Raw genomic sequence first — 21,314 nt, 5'->3', positions numbered from 1 at the left:
CTGCCTTGGGCCACATCTAACACAAGTATTTTGGAGGAGGGGATCAATTAGCCTGAGTGTTTTTTGGGAGTTACCCCTTCTGTGTGAAGGTCCTGCCACACTGCACTAATGCTACCCAGCTGGATGAGTAGGGGAACATGAAGAGAGGGGACCGTCAGAGATGAGGCTCTGCCTGCCTGCTTCCCTACCTGCCTTCCTGGGGCCTCCCTACCCACCTGCCTACCAGCTTCCCTGCCTGCCTCCCTGCCAGCCCGCCCGCCTCCCTCCCTCCCTCCTTTCCTCCCTGCCTGGCGGCCTGCTTGCCTGGGGACCCACCATCTGTCTGCTGGCATGTCAGGGTGTGTCAGGACCACAGCCAAGCCACCACACTTGTCATGAAAGTCAAATTCACCCACAGTGAGTGCAATACTGCAGTGCTTCTATATAGAGTGCTATACTGTATGTGAGCTTTTCTAAGCAGAGATGTAAGCTGTGAGTAGCCTCACAAAGCAACCTTGTAGGCTTATGACATCTCGCCCCCCTGGAAGCAGTCAAGACATATCACTACACTGCAGCAGCACAGTGAGAACATACTTAAATGACTCCCAGCCTGGTGTCGTGCTGAGCTACCAGGTTCACCATGTCTTACACCTGCAGCTGCTTAGATAGCCAGGCAGCCATAGTAGGAGAAATAGACCCACACTGCTTAAAAATACATTGCAGCACTCAAGGAATGAAATCTATTTAGAATCAGTGTGAGCCTAGTGAGAGCATTAGCTAAGAAGAGAGTGTAACAGGCACCTGCCACTTGGCATTCCACACAGTTAGCGCAGAGAGAGCTTCTGAGATTACAATTCAATTGGGCTGCAGTCCTCCATTAGAACTAGGAAAATACACAATCTTCCTTCTCCCACACCATCACATGCAGACCAAGTGGATCTAACAGGCAATTATCATATAGAGCATCTGGGGCCATAAAAGGGAGAACATTAAAGTCTTAGTTTGTGGTCATCGTATAGGATGGTTTTTGGCAGTATGCTGCACCAATTTATAGCTTTCCCCCACGTCCAAACTATTTAGTTAAATATGCCATTCGGTCATTGACATCTCATGAGCAAAATCCAACTCCTCAAACTAAAAACACTAAAAAACAAATAATACAAGTAAACTGCTGCTGGATGCCCTAGATAGTCATGTGTGTGCATGCGTGCATGTCTAATATGACAGCCAGCCTCCCTGCCAGCCATCTGAGTAGCCACCTGAACGAATGTAATGTGGAGACGTTACACAGAAATGTGACAAATGTCACAGCTGGTCCAGAAAGGATGAGGGATGTCAGAGCTACTGGGGGCTGAAGCCTCCCCAATCTCTCCCACTACCAGACCACCACAAGAGTCGGTGTGCTAGAGAAGGAGGGGGGGGGGCAGGAGGAATGGAGGGAAAGGGAAAAAAAGGGCCTGGCATTTGTGATTTATGTCTCCACGCCACAGGGGATTTGAGCCACTGATAACCTAATACAACTCAGGGCTTAGCTGCTCGATTGAATTAGGGCGTTTCAAAGGGCTCTTTTTTGCTGCCGTGGCTCTTTTGTTCTTAAGTTTTAAAAAATGATATCAGAACTAATGAAAACCATCTTAGAGAGGGGGATAAGGAGGGGAGAGGAATAGGCTGCCCAGCATATGTTTACGCTCCTGTTTAGACAAATATTCATTTAAAAATGGGAAATTGAACAACAGATAACATCCCACTGCCTATTGCTGAATGCTGACTGCTCCAACTTATCTCCAACTAGAAATACAGGATATATGCACTCAGCTCAGTCATCTGAAGCTAACAGCTTGCCATCAAACATTGCCACAAGGCAATTTACTAAAGCAGAACCAATTGCAACCTCTGTTGTTGACACAATACAGCTACTATCAATAAGATACTAGTATGATTCACAGATGGGAGAGGAAATCTGGTTAGAACTCAATGGAACCCAATTTTGAAGCATGATTCCACCTGTGGGCTATATTCCTCTGAAGAGACTGTATAGATGGAGCTTTCCCACAATACAGCTCAGACGTTAATGAAACTTTATTATGACATCTCCTAAGAGGGGTTGTTGGCCTGGGAATCAGCCTGTGGATCTATGGGCCTCAACAAGGATGTGGCAACACCAGCCCTGAATGCCTACTTAAGAACCAGGGAAGATAGCTGCTAGCTAATCAAATGATGTTTTCCATGAGCACCCATTGTTTTCAATCAGTCACAAGCAATAGACGCTAGAGCAACGCTAAGTGGAGGAGAGCACTTCTCATAAGTAAAGCGAAATCATGTTTGTCTTCTTGCAGCTGAATGAATTTGTCAGCTTTGCTTTTAGCCTTATTAAAGCCCTCTCAAAGTCAATGTTCCGAGGATAAAGCATGTTGCTTGATTAGGAAAGACCGAAAAAAAGAGACAAATATTAATGGCTAGAGAAGACCTGTAGAGAATCAATTTAGAGATAAAAGCACACTCAGCGTTCAAGAACCTATTCTGCTGTTCAGATTATAGATAATTAGTACATGTGGTGACACTGGGTACAAAAGAAAACATATTTAGACCTCCCTTCTCCCCAACATCGCCCAAACATGCATTTCCCCAGTCATAGATGACTTGCTTTAAAGGGAGTGAGGATTTAGGAAAGAGTGCAACACATGCTACTTCAACCAGCATGCTCCCTGTGGCGAGGAGATCATTTCTAGCATCTCCCTTCTTTGCACTCCAATGTGTTCAGCCATCATTCTCACGTGTCTCTCCGTCTTTTCCCCAGTCAGACATCTGCGTTGTTCAAAGCACAGCTCACACTTTTTCATGTTAACCAATTTTTTTGGTCTCCTTAAAGATTCAGACCACATAAAACAGGCTTCTTTAGATCTCTGGGCTGCTGCACATGTGGGGTGGCTTTTCACACGCCAGTCGGGAAAAGCCCGCTCTTTTGGCACATGGAGAAGTGGTTTAGTGCGTCATTGATCATATTACTTTGCATGGGAACACTTCCAAAACGCAACGACAGTGACACGGATACCCTGCAACACGGGTCAGTATTACAGCGAGAAAAACATCAGCTGCATTATAAATGGGAGAAAAGAGAACAGCACTTGACACTTTACCTTGAGATAAGAGGTACATCACACAGTTGTGTACAGTGTACCCCTCCTACACTTGTGAGTGGGATATACAATGGGGGAAAAAAGTATTTGATCCCCTGCTGATTTTGTACGTTTGCCCACTGATAAAGAAATGATCAGTCTATAATTTTAATGGTAGGTTTATTTGAACAGTGAGAGACAGAATAACAAACAAAAAAATCCAGAAGAACGCATGTTAAAAATGTTACAAAATTATTTGCATTTTAATGAGGGAAATAAATATTTGACCCCTCTGCAAAACATGACTTAGTACTTGGTGGCAAAACCCTTGTTGGCAATCACAGAGGTCAGACGTTTCTTGTAGTTGGCCACCAGGTTTGCACACATCTCAGGAAGGATTTTGTCCTACTCCTCTTTGCAGATCTTCTCCAAGTCATTAAGGTTTCGAGGCTGACGTTTGGCAACTCGAACCTTCAGCTCCCTCCACAGATTTTCTATGGGATTAAGGTCTGGAGACTGGCTAGGCCACTCCAGGACATTAATGTGCTTCTTCTTGAGCCACTCCTTTGTTGCCTTGGCCGTGTGTTTTGGGTCATTGTCATGCTGGAATACCCAGCCACGACCCATTTTCAATGCCCTGGCTGAGGGATGGACGTTCTCACCCAAGATTTGACAGTACATGGCCCCGTCAAATGATGCGGTGAAGTTGTCCTGTCCCCTTAGCAGAAAAACAACCCCAAAGCATAATGTTTCCACCTCCATGTTTGACGGTGGAGATGGTGTTCTTGGGGTCATAGGCAGCATCCCTCCTCCTCCAAACACGGCGAGTTGAGTTGATGACAAAGAGCTCAATTTTGGTCTCATCTGACCACAACACTTTCACCAGTTGTCCTCTGAATTTTTTTCAAATCTTTATTTTAACAGGGAAAACAGACTGAGACCTGGATCTCTTTTACGGCTGTGCCCTGTGTAAACATGTTGACATATACAGTTTTAGGCATACAGACAAGAACATTTCAAACATACAAAACAAAGACACAATTCAACAGAAACAATCACAGATAACATCATATTGATCCTCCATAACATTTTTAAAATGGGCAAGGGACACCAGAGTGTCTAACTTAAGTTGGATCTGCAGTTTGTTCCATAAATAAGGCGCAAAGGAACTAAAGGCAGTCCTACCCAACTCTGTGGAGACCGCAGGAGTCTTTAATGTAATCCACATCTGTGATCTGGTTTTAAAATGTGTATATCTAGTGGAAATTAATGATGATATATATGGAGGTAGTTTTAAAAGAAGCGCTTTATAAATAAACAAGAGAGCATGTTGCTCTCGCCTCACAGATAGAGAGGCCCAACCCACATGTTGATAAAGGATACAGTGATGAGTTTTGTAACTATCACCCGTGATAAACCTGAGTGCACAATGGTAAATAGCATCCAGTTGTTTTAATGTGTTTGCCGATGCATGCATATAGATAATATCACCATAATCTAAAACGGACATAAAAGTAGCCTGCACAATTTGTTTTCTATTTACAAAGGACAGACAAACCCTGTTTCTATAAAGGAACCCTATCTTGAATTTGAGCTTTTTTCCCAATTCAGTAACATGTTTTTTAAAAGAAAGCCTATCATCTAACCATACCCCTAAATATTGTCCTCTGAATCATTGATGTTCATTGGCAAACTGCAGACGGGCATGTATATGTATTCTTGAGCAGGGGGACCTTGTGGGCGCTGCAGGATTTCAGTCCTTCACAGCGTAGTGTTTTACCAATTGTTTTCTTGGTGACTATGGTCCCAGCTGCCTTGAGATCATTGACAAGATCCTCCCGTGTAGTTCTGGGCTGATTCCTCACCGTTCTCATGATCAGGTGAGGTGAGATCTTGCATGGAGCCCCAGGCCGAGGGAGATTGACAGTTATTTTGTGTTTCTTCCATTTGCGAATAATCGTACCAACTGTTGTCACCTTCTCACCATGCTGCTTGGCGATGGTCTTGTAGCCCATTCCAGCCTTGTGTAGGTCTACAATCTTGTCCCTGACATCCTTGGAGAGCTCTTTGGTCTTGGCCTTGGTGGAGAGTTTTTAATCTGATTGATTGCTTCTGTGGACAGGTGTCTTTTATATAGGTATCAAGCTGCGGTTAGGAGCACTCCCTTTAAGAGTGTGCTCCTAATCTCAGCTCATTACCTGTATAAAAGACACCTGGGAGCCAGAAATGTTTCTGATTGAGAGGGGGTCAAATACTTATTTCCCTCATTAAAATGCAAATCAATTTATAACATTTTTGACATGTGTTTTTCTCAATATTTTTGTTGTTATTCTGTCCCTCACTGTTCAAATAAACCTAACATTAAAATTATAGACTGATCATTTCTTTGTCCGTGGGCAAACATACAAAATCAGCAGGGGATCAAATACTTTTTTCCCCCACTGTAGGTTATGCAGCAGGCAGGGCTATTCAGGCCTCACAGGAGTCATGTCTTCCCACACCAACACAAGGTTTAATGAAGGGAGCACTAAATCCTACTGATCATCTACGGAGGGATGATACGCTCATGCTATTCACAGACCTAGCTTCTACTGAAGATCTGTAATTTCACGGCATGTCGTGCTGATGATCCCTTAAGAAAAAACAGGATTAAGAACAACGCATTCTACATTTGTGAGGATGTTTTACCACTGCCGTTGAAAGTTAGTGACAAAAGAATGCTACACAGCCAGTCTGCCACAGTATCAGCTTTATGTATTTTCTCTTTATCCCTGAAGTGAGACTCAAGGTCGCAGGTCGTTTCTCTGACAACGCCATATGGATCCTGAAAAAGGTTACGAGGGAGCTGCTGCACAAACTTGTTCTGTATTCGTTTTTCTTAAAAAGCACTTTCTATTCTCATTCCAAGGTTCTAGAAACCCGAGTGACACAGAACATATTGCATAACGCCGAGCCAAGAGGCAGGCACACAGCACTTTGGACAGCAGAGCAGCAGGCTACTCGCTGAGGCGAAGCCTTTTCCTTATTTTTATAAACCATTTTCATTTCATTTGAGCTTACTGGGCCTGAACAGGTGCTTCTCTACTTCTAATGTAATATCACCTAACGTCAGGCCAGAAACCCAAACACAATGCTTCACCATCCTCCTAGTCTCACAGGAATACCTGCTGTACTCTACCCTTTCCGTACGATCCCCTATTTTATTCCCTTTTTTAGCCAATGATCCCTTTCTATGAAACAATGTCTCTTTTCGACTCTTTCAGTTCCCTGTGCACTCAAGGGGGACCAAATCCAACCTTCTCTCCAGAGAGCCCTTATAGCATACTGAGGACCTCGGCTGGAGGGTGGCTGGCCCACATTCAGGCTCTCTTCATATTCAACAGATATTCAAGATTAACACTTGAGGATACGCTTGACAAAATCCAATTTCCTTTCTCTGCTCTCTTTCCATCTGAAATAGATTTATGACTCTTTGAATTTAAGGAAGAGGGAGTAGTGGTTAAGTTGTGAGGAGGAATGGGCTTGTTGTTGGTCCACTAGATGTATAAAAGGCTGAGGCACACACACACCTACAGTAGTTGTGCTTGGGAGAAACAGCCTTAGATAAAGTTTTATTAATTAAATTTCACCTTTATTTAACCAGGTAGGCCAGTTGAGAGCAAGTTCTCATTTACAACTGAGTCCTGGCCAAGATAAAGCAAAGCAGTGCTACAAAAAACAACAGAGTTACACGTGAGATAAACAAACGTACAGTCAATAACACAATAGAAACATCTACATACAGTGTGTGCAAATGTAGTAAGATTAGGGAGGTAAGGCAATAAATAGGCCATAGTGGCGAAATGATTACAATTTAGCATTAACACTTGAGTGATAGATGTGCAGATGATGTGCAAGTAGAGGTACTGGGGTGCAAAAGAGCAAAAATAAAGAACAATATGGGGATAAGGTAGTTGGGTGTGCTATTTACAGATGGGCTGTGTACAGGTGCAGTGATCAGTGTGTGGTTTGCTATGCTAGAGAAAGGAGACAAAAATGACAACTACGAAAAGTAGGGCTTGACATAAAAACAACAATGTGAATCCAGTGAGCATGACCTTTTGATTTGGGTGTGTGATTTATAGACAGTAGGGAAAACAAAATGAGGCAGGCCCAGGAGCCAGCTGTACATAAACAAAGCAGGGAAGTTTGATGTGACAAGGATGACTTGATTGCGGTCGGAAGCGACGTGACCTCAGATAGCCTTTGTGTGGTGAGCGTGTACAAACGCAGCACGTCAAACCCAACAGCTCCGAGACTGACAATAGAACTTGCAGGCAGGCAGGGTGGAGTCTTATGTCACCGTGCCATCGCTACGGGGCTTTCCACCTCCCATAGCAGGAGAGGGAGAGAGGGAAGGAGTCTTTACACGGACTTCACTGCAGCCTGACCTGACTAGGAGGTCCCTAACAGAACATGACACCACAGCTTTGTATTGACACAGTACAATGTCACAATCACAAAGCCCTTGCCAGTTTGCTCAAGCTGCAACATGAGGAAATATTAACTGTGTCTGATTATATTTTAGCACAGATGTGAGAGCAGAGTCAACATTACCAGACTGTTTGAGAGTGGTGAGCTAGCGTAGACTTACCCAGCCCCTGTCAAAAGGGAATGTCACCAAGTTGTAAACACTTCCCGTCAGGAAGGGAGCACTTCCTTAATCCTGGAGCAACCCTCTTGTTCCTTATTTTCCACCAAACAAAAGCAGACAGTCAGTGGCCTGGTTGCTTTACCTTTGGTCCAATCATTGCACCAAGCAATTAATATGGTGGCTGAACTATATTAGGCCTACACCGAGAGACAGAGTAATAAAACAGTGTTACATGTCATACAGTAGTAACTATAGGATATTACAGACGGGAAAACAGCAGGGCAAACTCTCAAACCCTACTCCAAACAAGATCTGTGTCCTACGAAGCCTAGGAGAGACATCAGTGCCCATCCAGTCTATAATGAGAGGTTTGGCCAGTTCCCCAGCGGTGCCCGTGTCTATGGAGACTACAACCCCACTGGCAGACACACTCCAGCCTCAGCACCTGTCAGTGAGCACAGGTCATAGGTCAGCTCCACTGTGAAGGAAGGGCACAGACCTTAAAGAGCTCCACTCTACCTCCCGGATAGTAAATACAGAAACAGTGCAGCTTAACTCCCCTCTACACTATATCTAAAATACCATGGGATAATTCCTATGTTCTACACACAGAAAACCCAGCAAGGGTCAGATATGGCCAACTACGTGGGGAGAGCAGCAGTGTTTGGTTTTACTCAGAGTTGAGGTTAAGGGCCGTCCTACTGTTAGCCATCAGTGGGGCGGTTAAAAATACCAGTGCTTCACGCAGGCTTTCTGTACATGCCCTGGATGGCATGAAACCTCAGGGCTCAATTTGTTTCCTTTTAATCAGCGTCTGATGACGTGCTCACCAACCAGGGCTTCCCTTACAGGCTCTACTACACTGTGTTATTAAACAAAACAGTGCCATGTGTCCACAGACAACTCTCCTGACTGCAGTGGCCAATAACTGCCTGCATACAGGGCCGGGTATTATGTGACCTGTTGGGTTCACATGAGCCATACAGGTTGTACAGCTGAAAGCCTAGAGAAACACACAGTGGAACAGCTACAGTAACCCTCTTTAGGATAAACAAAGAGAAGGGAAGGGTTTAATGCTACTGCTTCCACATCTCAGGACTAGAATTGTACATGGGGGTTAATTCATTAAAACTTTGCCATCGTGTTAAATTGGTTAACAAGTCATCCCCCCCCCAAAAAATTGCAACAAAATGTTTTGTGACTTACAACAGATAGGTGCAGTGAAATGTGTTGTTTTACAGGGTTAGCCATAGGTGAACGGAGCCCCTGGAACAAATTAGGGTTAAGTTCCTTGCTCAAGGGAACAGATTTTTCATCTGGTCAGTTTGGGTATTCGAACCAGCGACTGCTTGGTTACTGGCCCAACGCTCTAACCGCTAAAAGCAGGTGAAGACTCCTCTTAACCCATTGTAAACCTCTAGTCATACACCATATGCTAATCAGTATTTTGAGTATTAGGTATGCTATGCATCATTCAGCTTTCAAAAACACTCAAAGTCATTACAAAGTTGTATAAACCTCTATAAACAGTCCACTTCAGTATCAATGCATAATCTCTTTCCTGACCAGATCAACATTTCACATCTGAGTTTTGTCCTCATGTGATTCCTCCATGTCATCCTGTAGTGTAGTCATCTTCCTCATGCAGAATGACATCATCCTGGTGGGTTGAGGCAGGGTGTAAATAAAGTTAGCTTTGTTGGCCCAGCACCAGCAGAGGTTCCTTCCTCCTAAAGAGCTCTTCCAGTATTCCTGCCTGGGATATAGGAATTTAGAACTAACTAACTGATTCCCTGTGCAACTGTTAAGGACAGAATATGATATACCCATAAAAACACCACATGGCTGCCCAGTCCACCTGGAAATGCTTGATAATCTGTTGCTGGAAAACAATAGTGCCCGTTGCCAAGGCAGCTGGGATACCTTGAAGAGTTCAACAAATGGATGGCCCTCTTGGACACTTCAGAGAACAATAACATGATTGATAACTACCCAACAGTCCTCTAACTGGACTACAAGGAGATGCTGCGCCAAAGCAATCATCTTAGACCAGGTTCAGCTGTAATTATGGGGCAGTGTATCCATAGCAACCAACAACCTTTTTTTAAATCAATTATCATAATGTGGAAAGTATTCATTTTCTTGTGAAACACACCCAGTGAACATAACAATAAATGTTTTGATAATCTTTAAATTAATAATCTTTAAATTAAAAATCACGACATACATACAGTTGAAGTCAGAAATTTACATACACTTAAGTTGGACTCATTAAAACTCGTTTTTCAACCACTCCACAAATTTCTTGTTAACAAACTATAGTTTTGGCAAGTCGGTTAGGACATCTACTTTGTGCATGACAAGTAATTTTTCCAACAATTGTTTACAGACAGATTATTTCACTGTATCACAATTCCAGTGGGTTAGAAGTTTACATACGCTAAGTTGACTGTGCCTTTAAACAGCTTGGAAAATTCCAGAAAATAATGTCATGGCTTTAGAAGCTTCTGATAGGCTAATTTACATAATTTGAGTAAATTGGAGGTGTACCTGTGGATGTTTTTCAAGGCCTACCTTCAAACTCGGTGCCTCTTTGTTTGACATCATGAGAAAATCAAAAGAAAATCAGCCAAGACCTCCTTGGGAGCAATTTCCAAATGCCTGAAGGTACCACGTTCATCTGTACAAACAATAGTACGCAAGTATAAACACCATGGGACCACGCAGCCATCCTTCCGCTCAGGAAGGAGATGCGTTCTGTCTCCTCGAGATGAACGTACTTTGGTGCGAAAATTGCAAATCAATCCCAGAACAACAGCAAAGGACCTTGTGAAGATGCTGGAGGAAACAGGTACAAAAGTATCTATATCCACAGTAAAACTATTCCAATATTGACATAACCTGAAAGGGCGCTCAGCAAGGAAGAAGCCTCTGCTCAAAAACCACCATAAAAAAGCCAGACTACGGTTTGCAACTACACATGGGGACAAAGATCGTACTTTTTGGAGAAATGTCCTCTGGTCTGATGAAACAAAAATGTAACTGTTTGGCCATAATGACCATCGTTATGTTTGGAGGAAAAAGGGGGAGGCTTGCAAGCTGAAGAACACCATCCCAACTGTGAAGCATGGGAGTGGCAGCATCATGTTGTGAGGGTCCTTTGTTGCAGGAGGGACTGGTGCACTTCACAAAATAGATGGCATCATGAGGGAGGAAAATGATGTGGATATATTGAAGCAACATCTCAAGACATCAGTCAGGAAGTTAAAGCTTGGTAGCAAATGGGTCTCCCAAATGGACAATGACCCCAAGCATACTTCCAAAGTTGTGGCAAAATGGCTTAAGGACAACAAAGTCAAGGTATTGGAGTGGCCATCACAAAGCCCTGACCTCAATCTTATAGAAAATGTGTGGGCAGAACTGAAAATGCGTGTGCGAGCAAGGAGGCCTACAAACCTGACTCCGTTACACAAGCTCTGTCAGGAGGAATGGGCCAAAATTCACCCAACTTATTGTGGGAAGCTTGTGGAAGGCTACCCGAAACATTTGACCCAAGTTAAACAATTTAAAGGCAATGCTACCAAATACTAATTGAGTGTATGTAAACTTCTGACCACTGGGAATGTGATGAAAGAAATAAAAGCTGAAATAAATCACTCTACTATTATTCTGACATTTCACATTCTTAAAATAAAGTGGTGACCCTAACTGACCTAAGAAAGGAATGTTTTACTAGGATTAAATGTCAGGAATTGTGAAAAACTGAGTTTAAATGTATCTGGCTAAGGTGTATATAAACTTCCGACTTCAACTGTACATACATACATACATACTATGGAACGTTGTTTGGGTTTTTGCATGTCAAAAAATACACAGTAGCACTGTCAAAACCGTTTAAAAAAAGGCTGCAAACAAGCAAACACCAGCCACGAACAATGTGTTTACGATACCGCGTTGGTAATAAAGCATAATTTGTTTGAACGAAACTTCTGAAGTAGCTAGCTTTAGCTTGGTACCTAGCTAGCACCAAATACAACCAGCCTGAAAACAATGACCAGTAAAAACTGCAGTCATTTTCATTATTCTTAGCAATGATTTAGGAATCCTTGTGAGTAAGTATTAGCTAGGTTGCCACTTGTTGTTCCCCTATTGAAATTGAACTTCAGTTCATGAAAATAAAAAGTTAGCCAGCTACTTAACCCTGTTGCCCAAAGCTAATGTTATAAGCAGCCAGCTAGCTTCATCTGGCAAGTGAGGCTCGACCTGACCGGGTTACGTGTTGTGAAGCTAGCCACAATAAGTATTAGGCACAATAGTGGAATTTGCAGTTATATTCAGGTCCTGATTGGTCAACAAGCTTATTTGACACATCAAATAGTGCAAAATAGTATATTTTTGACACGCAAAGACCGAAACGGCGTCCCATAGAAATCCTGGTTGAGAATGAAACGACTGAACAACGAAACAGCACAGCAAATAAAGTTAAGAAATAGGTTTTGATTATGTTTTACTGGTAATGGGGACATACGTAAATGCCAACAAAATACATTTTTGGTCAGTGTGTGTGTGTAACCTTTATTTAACAAGGCAAGTCAGTTAAGAACAAATTCTTATTTACAATGACGGCCTACCCTGGCCTCTAACTGTACTAAAATGCTTAAAAGGCCGTTACAACGTTAAACATCGGTATCATTTTCTTTTTTGTTTGGCAAGGAAAATATCGGAATCGGCCAAAAATGTGATATCGGTGCATCACTACTCTCTGGTCAACATGAACTCAATTTTTTTAACTGTATAGTTATTTGCGTTCTTAAAACTCTGTTGAGCATTAAAAGTAAAGGGTCAGCATGTTTTAACTCCTACTCTATAGGCCTACTGTACTCTGTGCCCTCTACTCTGTTTGCCTGGACCATATTCCATGTGTACCAGAAATATCCCTTTAAGAATGAAAGAGAACATTTAACCTCCCATGGGTGTTAGATCTGGAAATTACTTTCACAGAGCAGACAATTAAGCAGCAATACAACCCCTTTCAGGTTTGACACTTACAAAGCAATTCCTTTCAGACGTCTTCCTTGGTGATACAGTGCAAGTAAACAGGCGTGTGTTTGTGTAGAGGTGGGAGTGGGAGGAGAAGTGCACTTCCTGTAATGCTCTGACATTCAGCTAAAGCCAGCTATCAGAACCTGTCAGCTTCCATCTGATAGTAAGACAGGTATGAGACTGCTCATACGTCTAGAGACACCCACGCATCACATGATGGATTCTGGTGCCCGTCCACCAGGAGGTCAGATGCCCCGGTAGTGTTTACGTCTGACATTTCTCCTATCACTACAAGGACTGAGAGAGGAGCAGAGTAGAAAACAGAACAACAAAAAGCTAGGCACATCCCCCTAAAGAGAGGATTGCCAGAGTCAAGGCTTTAAAGCAAGACTGAGATAGTGAGGGAATGAAGACGAGGAAAGTTCAGAACCCCAAGCACTGCTAATCTATAGGCCAGTCAAACAGCCTTGATTTACCCACATACACACACACACACACACACACCAAGAGACTGCTGCTGGAGGGAAAACCACTGCAAGAACACACACACAAAATCAGATTGGAACAGAAAGACAAAGGGACGCGCGGTAAAGCCGTAGCATGTCTATTCCATGGGAAATTAAAGAGCGTCGGTTCAAACCCCCACACGCTGTTGAGACGCTACTCGTAAGCCAATTACACACGACTGTCCCTTCAAGGACTTGGCTAAACAACACCCGATTGGCTCACAGCACCTGGTCTGATTCCATTATCTGAGACGTGATCTGGGCTGGGGAGTGTTGGGGAGGCTCAGGCAGCTGAGATGTGATCTGGGCCGGCGGAGTGTTGGGGAGGCTCAGGCAGCTGAGATGTGATCTGGGCCGGCGGAGTGTTGGGGAGGCTCAGGCAGCTGAGATGTGATCTGGGCCGGCGGAGTGTTGGGGAGGCTCAGGCAGCTGAGATGTGATCTGGGCCGGCGGAGTGTTGGGGAGGCTCAGGCAGCTGAGATGTGATCTGGGCCGGCGGAGTGTTGGGGAGGCTCAGGCAGCTGAGATGTGATCTGGGCTGGAAAGTGTTGGGGAGGCTCAGGTAGCTGAGATGTGATCTGGGCTGGGGAGTGTTGGGGAGGCTCAGGCAGCTGAGATGTGATCTGGGCTGGGGAGTGTTGGGGAGGCTCAGGCAGCTGAGATGTGATCTGGGCTGGGGAGTGTTGGGGAGGCTCAGGCAGCTGAGATGTGATCTGGGCTGGGGAGTGTTGGGGAGGCTCAGGCAGCTGATGCCCACTTGTATCAGTCATCATTCCAACACGCTCAAATATACATGTAGAGTAGAGAAACGCCATGCGTATGCAGGGAAAGACAAAGCAAAGAAACGAAAGAATTAGTGAAAATGGGATTTTGAGATGAACAACCGGAGATTGGCAATTGAGACAGGAATCGGTCTCAAGGACAGGAATAGAACATGTTAATGACAAAACAAATAAGCCATAGTCTCCCCGGCTGCTAATGCATCACTTGACTTTATGAACTGCTGAGTCAAAGGCTGTTAAAAGGTACATGGAAGGAAAAGAAGGAAATAACCATGAAATAAATCTGTCAAATCTAATGTCTCACCTGGCTGTGGGACAGCTGCCTGTTGTGTTTATGATCCTATACTGCATGATTCTACACATAGTGTACGGAAAATGGCTTATGGACTCAGAGGCCCCATTCACTCAACTGCTTCCGTGGACCATGGTGGGAACTATAACGTGGCTAAAACACTGCTGCATAGGGTCTCAAGGCCAGAGCAACCCTGGTGCTTAGGAAGTTTATGAATTCATAAAGCCGCACAGCAATATATTTAGCCACATGATTTTACAAGGGAGACTTAGGCACTATCACTTTTGTTTACACATTTCATAAGTTGTGCCTGTCATCACTTTCATGTGTCCTTGAGAAGTTAGTTAGTGCCGAGTCGAGTAGGCGAGACCATGCCAGGGGGAAGAGCGATGATGAGAGCATTTAAATTAGCTGGATAATAATTGATCATCTCCCTCTACCATGAAGGTCTTGTCGTTATAAAACAGGAAAACATTTTTAAAAACTAAACAAATCAAGCTGGTGCTCTTACCTGTGGCTGGCTCCTACGTGCTTGTCGTCATAAAAGAAAGTCCATAATAGAGTCCATCAGAATGGCCATAATGGGGGAGGCCAAAGTTTCATGTAATCACCATACTGTACATTTACATTTTAGTCATTTAGCAGACGCTCTTATCCAGAGCGACTTGCATACATTTCATACCATTTCATGCATTTTTTTTATTTTATTTTTGTACTGGCCCCCCGTGGGAATCGAACCCACAACCCTGGCGTTGCACACACCATGCTCTACCAACTGAGCCACAGGGAAGAACTACATTGTATCATCCCCCCCCCCTTAACTGAATGAAAAAGCTTTGGAGGGTTAAGATTAGACAAAAACACTAGACGGCATAGACTCTGCTATTGGCAGCACAAGCATTAGGTAAGCAGTTATATAATTAGCATCCACTAGTCAAGTAATTAAAACATCAATGGGGTTCAGGCTGTAACAAGACAGTGGTGTGGTCCTCTCTTCCTAGCACTCTCTCTCCCTATAGTCAGCATTCAAACACTTCACTCCAGCCAGTACAATTGACTAGCCAATTCAGTTCCTGTATAGTGTCCATAAATTGTGAGGTCTACAATAGATCATGTTCAGTGGAAGAAATGTAATTAAGATCAGAATCCTAGCATTCTTTGATATGCTGTAGGCCTAAACTAAGAATAATACATGCCTTGATATGGCACTACGTTACAAACTGTGAAATATCTTAATAAATAGCAGCTCATGTCAGAACAAGGCTGTTTGGAAATTCAGCATTATCATCAGATGAAACTGCCTGACACTCAAGGCCTGTCTACACCCCTCCTCTGTATCTGAACAGAGAACACATACCGTTTTACTGAGAAACCAGCTGAAAATCATATGTTCTCACAGTAAGGGTGCAGCAAGGATTTTACACATCTGGTTGTTGGTAAAGGCCAAATCCACAGCAACAGGGTGATACTGAGACTCCGATTTCTCACGTTGACATGTATGTCAAACAAAAACCAATGATAAAGTTACACAAACCCTACAACTCTATGCAAAAGGTCTACTTTGAACAATTGACTGAACATTTTACAAAAACACATTTACTTGAAGAACAGTGCAGTTACTAAGTTTGGTAACAGTGATGGTTTGTTTTGTAATTCCATTACCAAACGTAGAATACCAGTCATTCTCAACTGCATTTTGACAAGGGCAGAGGCTAGTGGTATTATATTAGGAAATCCTCACCGTGACATCCTCCAAAACTGATACAAATGATGACCGTCTACGAAAAACAAATCCACAACAAGTGGAATAAATACAGTGTAATACCTGATAAGCCTATTTGCTTCTACAGGTAGTTCTACTGGAAAAGGAATAGGCTATTCTACATGCTTGTTCATAACCATCAGACTTGGGGTCTCTCACTCTCACTACACCAATGTCAGTTGTGCATCTCAGCAGACAGACCCTACAGAGGTCAAGACAATAGATCCTTCTGGAAGAGTACCTGACAACATTACCTTGGCCTGTCTGTCGGAAAAGCCAGCACGTGTAAGGTTGAAGGCCTGTGTTGCCTAGTGATCAAACTCTCGTGGGGACGGTCTGCTCTCATTATTACTTAACCCCCCTCCCATTTCACCACAGTACTAAACGAAAACCCAGTCTTCTGAATCAGATTCCCTCTAACTCACCTACCCCTCACATGGATGTGATACAATTTCAGCATATTATCATGTTCATGTTTGAGAGTGCAACATTTTTAAACCATGTTACAGAACAATCTGCCTGGCTGCCAGCTCCTCCAACATGTGCCCAGTGCACTGCAAAAGAAAGGGGGGGAGACAAAGGCAACAGTATTTTCCTGCTTGATAATTCCATCCCTAATTGACTACCAAGATCAAAATAAGCCCCAATTAACAGGAGACAGCGGTAATCCATTTAATTAGCCAACAGCAGTCAGTTACTGTGAGGAAACAGTCTTCAGTTTCCAATTATTTTAATTTGGTCAGCTCTGGAACATCGTTTATCATAAAATTCCAAAAACCCTGCATTGTTGAATGTGATGACAACTGCATACGAGAAACTAAAAGACCATTTCTGAATACACATATTACTGTACAATTATTAAGAGGTTTTCAAGCTTTTAAATAGCTTGCAAATTGCCATGTTCCTTTGGTGCACGACACTGCTTACTGGCATACTTTAATGACCACTAGTTGAACTGAAATAGAAAAACTCCTATGGAATGGCAGGCAGGTACCCTCAACACTAAACAGACTGCACCTTACAACAGGACGTGTGGAAAGAGGAAGTAACCTGTTTAAGGGACTAAGGAATTTCATAACCGAATTGTAAATATGCAAGTATGCAAAGTAGTGCTGCACAAGGTTTTGGCTGTGCTCTAACTAAACTACTATGAGATTGTCTGACATAGTAAGGTTGAGTAAACAAATACCTGGCAACAGGTGATTAGTGCTTCAGAACAGGGAGTAGCAGACTGAGTTATGCAGTATGGGTGTTGTCAATGTTGAGAAATATTTACGCACTTTTACTCTCTCACACACACACACTTGTGCTTTTCCTGGGTCCTCCCCCTGCCTGCGCTGGAGGGAGAGGCATGTACATTCATAAACAGAATCACATTCTTCCTTAACCTCACTGACATTGAACGTCTCAGGTTTCTTCCAATGAACCAGTGTGTGTTCCTAAAAAGCAGTAGGCTTCAAGGCACGTGGTGTACACTGACTGACTGTGCAAGCATTCTTCCCATCGGTCTCCGGTCCACACACACACACACACACACACACACACTATCTGTTGATGACAGGGACAGAGTAGACTAGGGTACAGAGATGACATAGTTGTAAAAAAGTGTAGATTTTGATTGGTGAGCAGAGTTGAATGAACCTGGTCTGGATTATTTGAAAATGTGCACGTGAACTATACACTGTGGAGTTCTGCCGGTTTCAACAATCCATTTCCTGTTTGAATAAGTCCCCACATGATGGAACGTGGTCTGATCCACCGCTTTCAATGGAAACCAATGCATTTGAATAGTGAAAATGCCAACATCACATCACTATTGAACCAGCTCTTTAATTGAACCTAGGTGGACAGATTGTAATCTCTTAAATTTAAGGAACTGTACCGGCATATGGCAGAAAGCGTATGGCATCGTGTGGTAGAGCGGTTTGCTTCAAAGTTGTAAACAGAGTGCCCCATGGTGGCAGTGGGGTTACGGTATGGGCAGGCATAAGCTACGGACATCGAACACAACTGTATTTTATTGATTTGAATGTACAGAGATACCGTGACGAGATCCTGAGCACCACTGTCGTGCCATTCATCCCCGGCCATCATGTTTCAGCATGATAATGCATGACCCTATGTCGCAAGGATCTGTACACACTTCCTGGATGCTTAAAATGCCCCAGTTCTTCCATGGCATGCATACTCACCATACATGTCACCGATTCAGCGTATTTGGGGTGCTCTGGAAGGACAGCATGTTCCAGTTCCCCGCAACTTCGCACTGCCATTGAAGAGTATGAAAACATTCCACAATCAACAGTCTAATCATCTCCATGCATTGGAGATAAAGTGCGCTGCATGAGGTAAAAAAAAAAAAAATGGTAGTCATGAGGTAAAAAAAAAATGGTAGTCACACCAGATACAGACAGGGTCTGAGCCACACCCCTACCTTTGTTTTTTTTAAAGGCATCTGTGACCAACATCTGTATTCCCTGTATTCCCAAAATCCATAGATTAGGGCCAAATTAATTTCTCTCAATTGACTGATTTCCTTAGAAATTGTTGCATGTTGCATTTATATTTTTGTTCAGTGTACTTGAAGTAGGCCATTTTGCTTAGGGTAAATAAAAGAAATGGTTTTGGCCAATTTGTACCCCCCATTTTATGGCATTGGAATGTTTTCATACTGGAAGCAGAGATATTGTAAATAAGAATTTGTTCTTAACTGACTTGTATAGTTAAATGTATAGTTAAATAAAAAAAATAAAAAAAAATGGGATCCACATGTTCATCTGGACTGTGGGGAAAAAGATGATTAAGGGCTTCTTTGCCAACATACATTGAAAGGTTAGAGTTTAAAATATTGTAATAAACTTCATGCTTGAACACAGCATGTATCTTCCTTTCACCTACTGACATGCAGGCTACTACACTCCTTTATCCAATGTAATCAAATGTGTCAGTAAAGATTTCTGAGCTAGAGTCCTCATGTACTGTGCAGCTGTTGTCTGACTGACCCAGCCATTGACAAACCATTGACAAACACCTGAAAAGAACTACACTGAACAAAAATACAAAAAACGCAACAAAGTGTTGAAACCATGTTTCATGAGCTGAAATAAAGGACCCCAGAAATGTTTAATACACACAAAAATGTACACAAAATGTATTTTACATCCCTTAGTGTGCATTTCTCCTTTGCCAAGATAATCCATCCACCTGACAGGTGTGGCTTGTCAAGAAGCTGATTAAACAGCATGATCATTACACAGGTGCAACTTGTGTTGGGGACAAAAGGGCACACTAAAATATGCAGTTCTGTAACAACGCCACAGATGTCTCAAGTTGATGGAGCGTGTAATTGGCATTCTGACTGCAGGAATGTCCATCAGTGGTTGCCAGAGAATTTAATGTTCATTTCTCTACCATAAGCCGCATCCTTGTTTTAGAGAATTTGGCAGTATGTCCAACTGGCCTCACAACCGCACACTGCGTGTACGGCGTCGTGTGGGTTAATAGTTCGCTAATGTAAATGTTGTGAACAGAGTGCCCTATGGTGGTCGCTGGGGTTATGGTATGAGTAGACATAAGCGATGGACAACGAACACAATTGTATTTTATCAATAGCAATTTGAATCCACCGAGATACCATGACAAGATCCTGAGGCCCATTGTGACATTCATCCACCCACAATTTTCTCATGTTTCAGCATGATAATGCACGACCCCGTGTCAAAGAGCTGTACACAGATCCTGGAAGCGGAAAATGGCATGCATACATACATACATACATACATACATACATACATACATACATACATACATACATACATACATGTCACCCATTGAGCATATTTGGGATGCTCTGGATTGACATGTATGACAGCGTGTTCCAGTTCCCACCAATATCCTCCAACTTCACACAGCCATTGTAGAGGAGTTGGACATCAACAGCCTGATCAACTCGAAAGAAATGTGTCATGCTGCAAATGATGATCACACCAGATACTGACTGGTTTTCTGATCTATGCCCCTATTGTTTTAAAAACTATCTGTATTCCCAATCAAGTGAAATCCATAGATTATGGCCAAATGAACTTATTTCAGTTGACTTATTTCCTTATATGAACTCAGTAAAATCTTTCATTGTTGCATGTCACATTTATATTTTTTTCCAGTGTAGTCCTGCCGGTTTCAATTATCCCTTCCCTGTTTGAGTAAGTCCTCGCGACAGTAACATGATCTGATCGACCACTTCCAATGGTAACCAATGCGTTTGAATAGTGAAAATGACGACATCACATAACAATTGAACCAGCTCTTTAATTGAACCTAGGTGGATAGATTGTAACATCTTACATTAAAAACAAATCTAAGAAGCAATTTAGACTTGTTCAAAGTTGTGTAAGCTATGACGCCGCATAGCTACAATGTTACTGGTGTGAGATATTGGAGGCAGGCTAAGGGCAAAAAAAAAAAAAAAAAAAAAAAAACGTACCTTTTCTTTATTCTCATTTTCAGGAGGCGGTGACGTGGGAGATTTAACGTTCCCAACAGCAACAGCTTGGGCTACAATACCGCTGCCCGGAGCAGAGTTGCTTTTCTCGATTGTTTCCACCTTTATAAGCCGGTGCTTTGGTGACACATACTTTATGTCCGGCGACCCCCCAGAGCCCAGACCAGTTCCAAACGAAATATTTCCTCCTCCCGTGTACGGATCTTCGAAGTCCAGTTCCTTTTGGAGTTTGTAAGCAGCAAGAATGTCCGGCTGTGCAGGGCTTGGATAGAGAGAGGTGGCCCCGGAGCTTGGTTGTTGGTAGCCAGGCGTACCGGTCACAGCAGCGTGACAATGTCTGTAGTCTGGTTTCGGGGGCGCCGGAGGTGGTGCTTTGGTAGTTTTGAATCCTAGGTGTTCCCTGAACCATCTGGCCATGCTGCCAGTGCATTGCTCACAAGTCTATTTAAATATTTCGTTGCACCTTTCCTGACAATAGCCTCCTGTTTTCCTGAGCGTAGTTTTTCTATAGGTCACCTCGACTGGCTTCTGAAATGTTTCTCCAGCTCCTACTCCTCTTGTACACTGACGAACGCAGCCACATGCACTTTCTGAGCTCCCGCAACTCTGACACTTTCGCTCTGACAGCAGAGCGCTCTTTGGCTGTGGCGAGTCCTCTCCGCTACGCAACATGAGAGAGCGCTTTTGCAAGCGTGGGATA

General features: G+C 43.2%; 1 protein-coding gene across 5 annotated transcripts in view; it reads right to left on the bottom strand.

The window, feature by feature from the left end:
• LOC115167335 (SH2 domain-containing adapter protein F) overlaps nucleotides 1–21,314 on the bottom strand; it is a 113,062-nt gene extending 91,748 nt beyond the window's left edge. For 3 of the 5 annotated variants that reach the window (XM_029721675.1, XM_029721676.1, XM_029721677.1), the window contains exon 1: nucleotides 20,597–21,313. In XM_029721675.1, the coding sequence (XP_029577535.1) occupies nucleotides 20,597–21,031 (435 nt within the window). In that variant the 5' untranslated portion in view covers nucleotides 21,032–21,313. Of the gene's footprint in view, nucleotides 1–20,596 lie in introns of all 5 variants that reach the window. The other 2 variants (XM_029721674.1, XM_029721678.1) reach the window with 2 other exon arrangements.

Source organism: Salmo trutta, chromosome 29 (genome assembly GCF_901001165.1).
Source record: "Salmo trutta chromosome 29, fSalTru1.1, whole genome shotgun sequence".
NCBI lineage: Eukaryota > Metazoa > Chordata > Actinopteri > Salmoniformes > Salmonidae > Salmo > Salmo trutta.
Note: the sequence above shows the minus strand (reverse complement) of the source record. Positions and strands in the feature narration are given on the sequence as shown.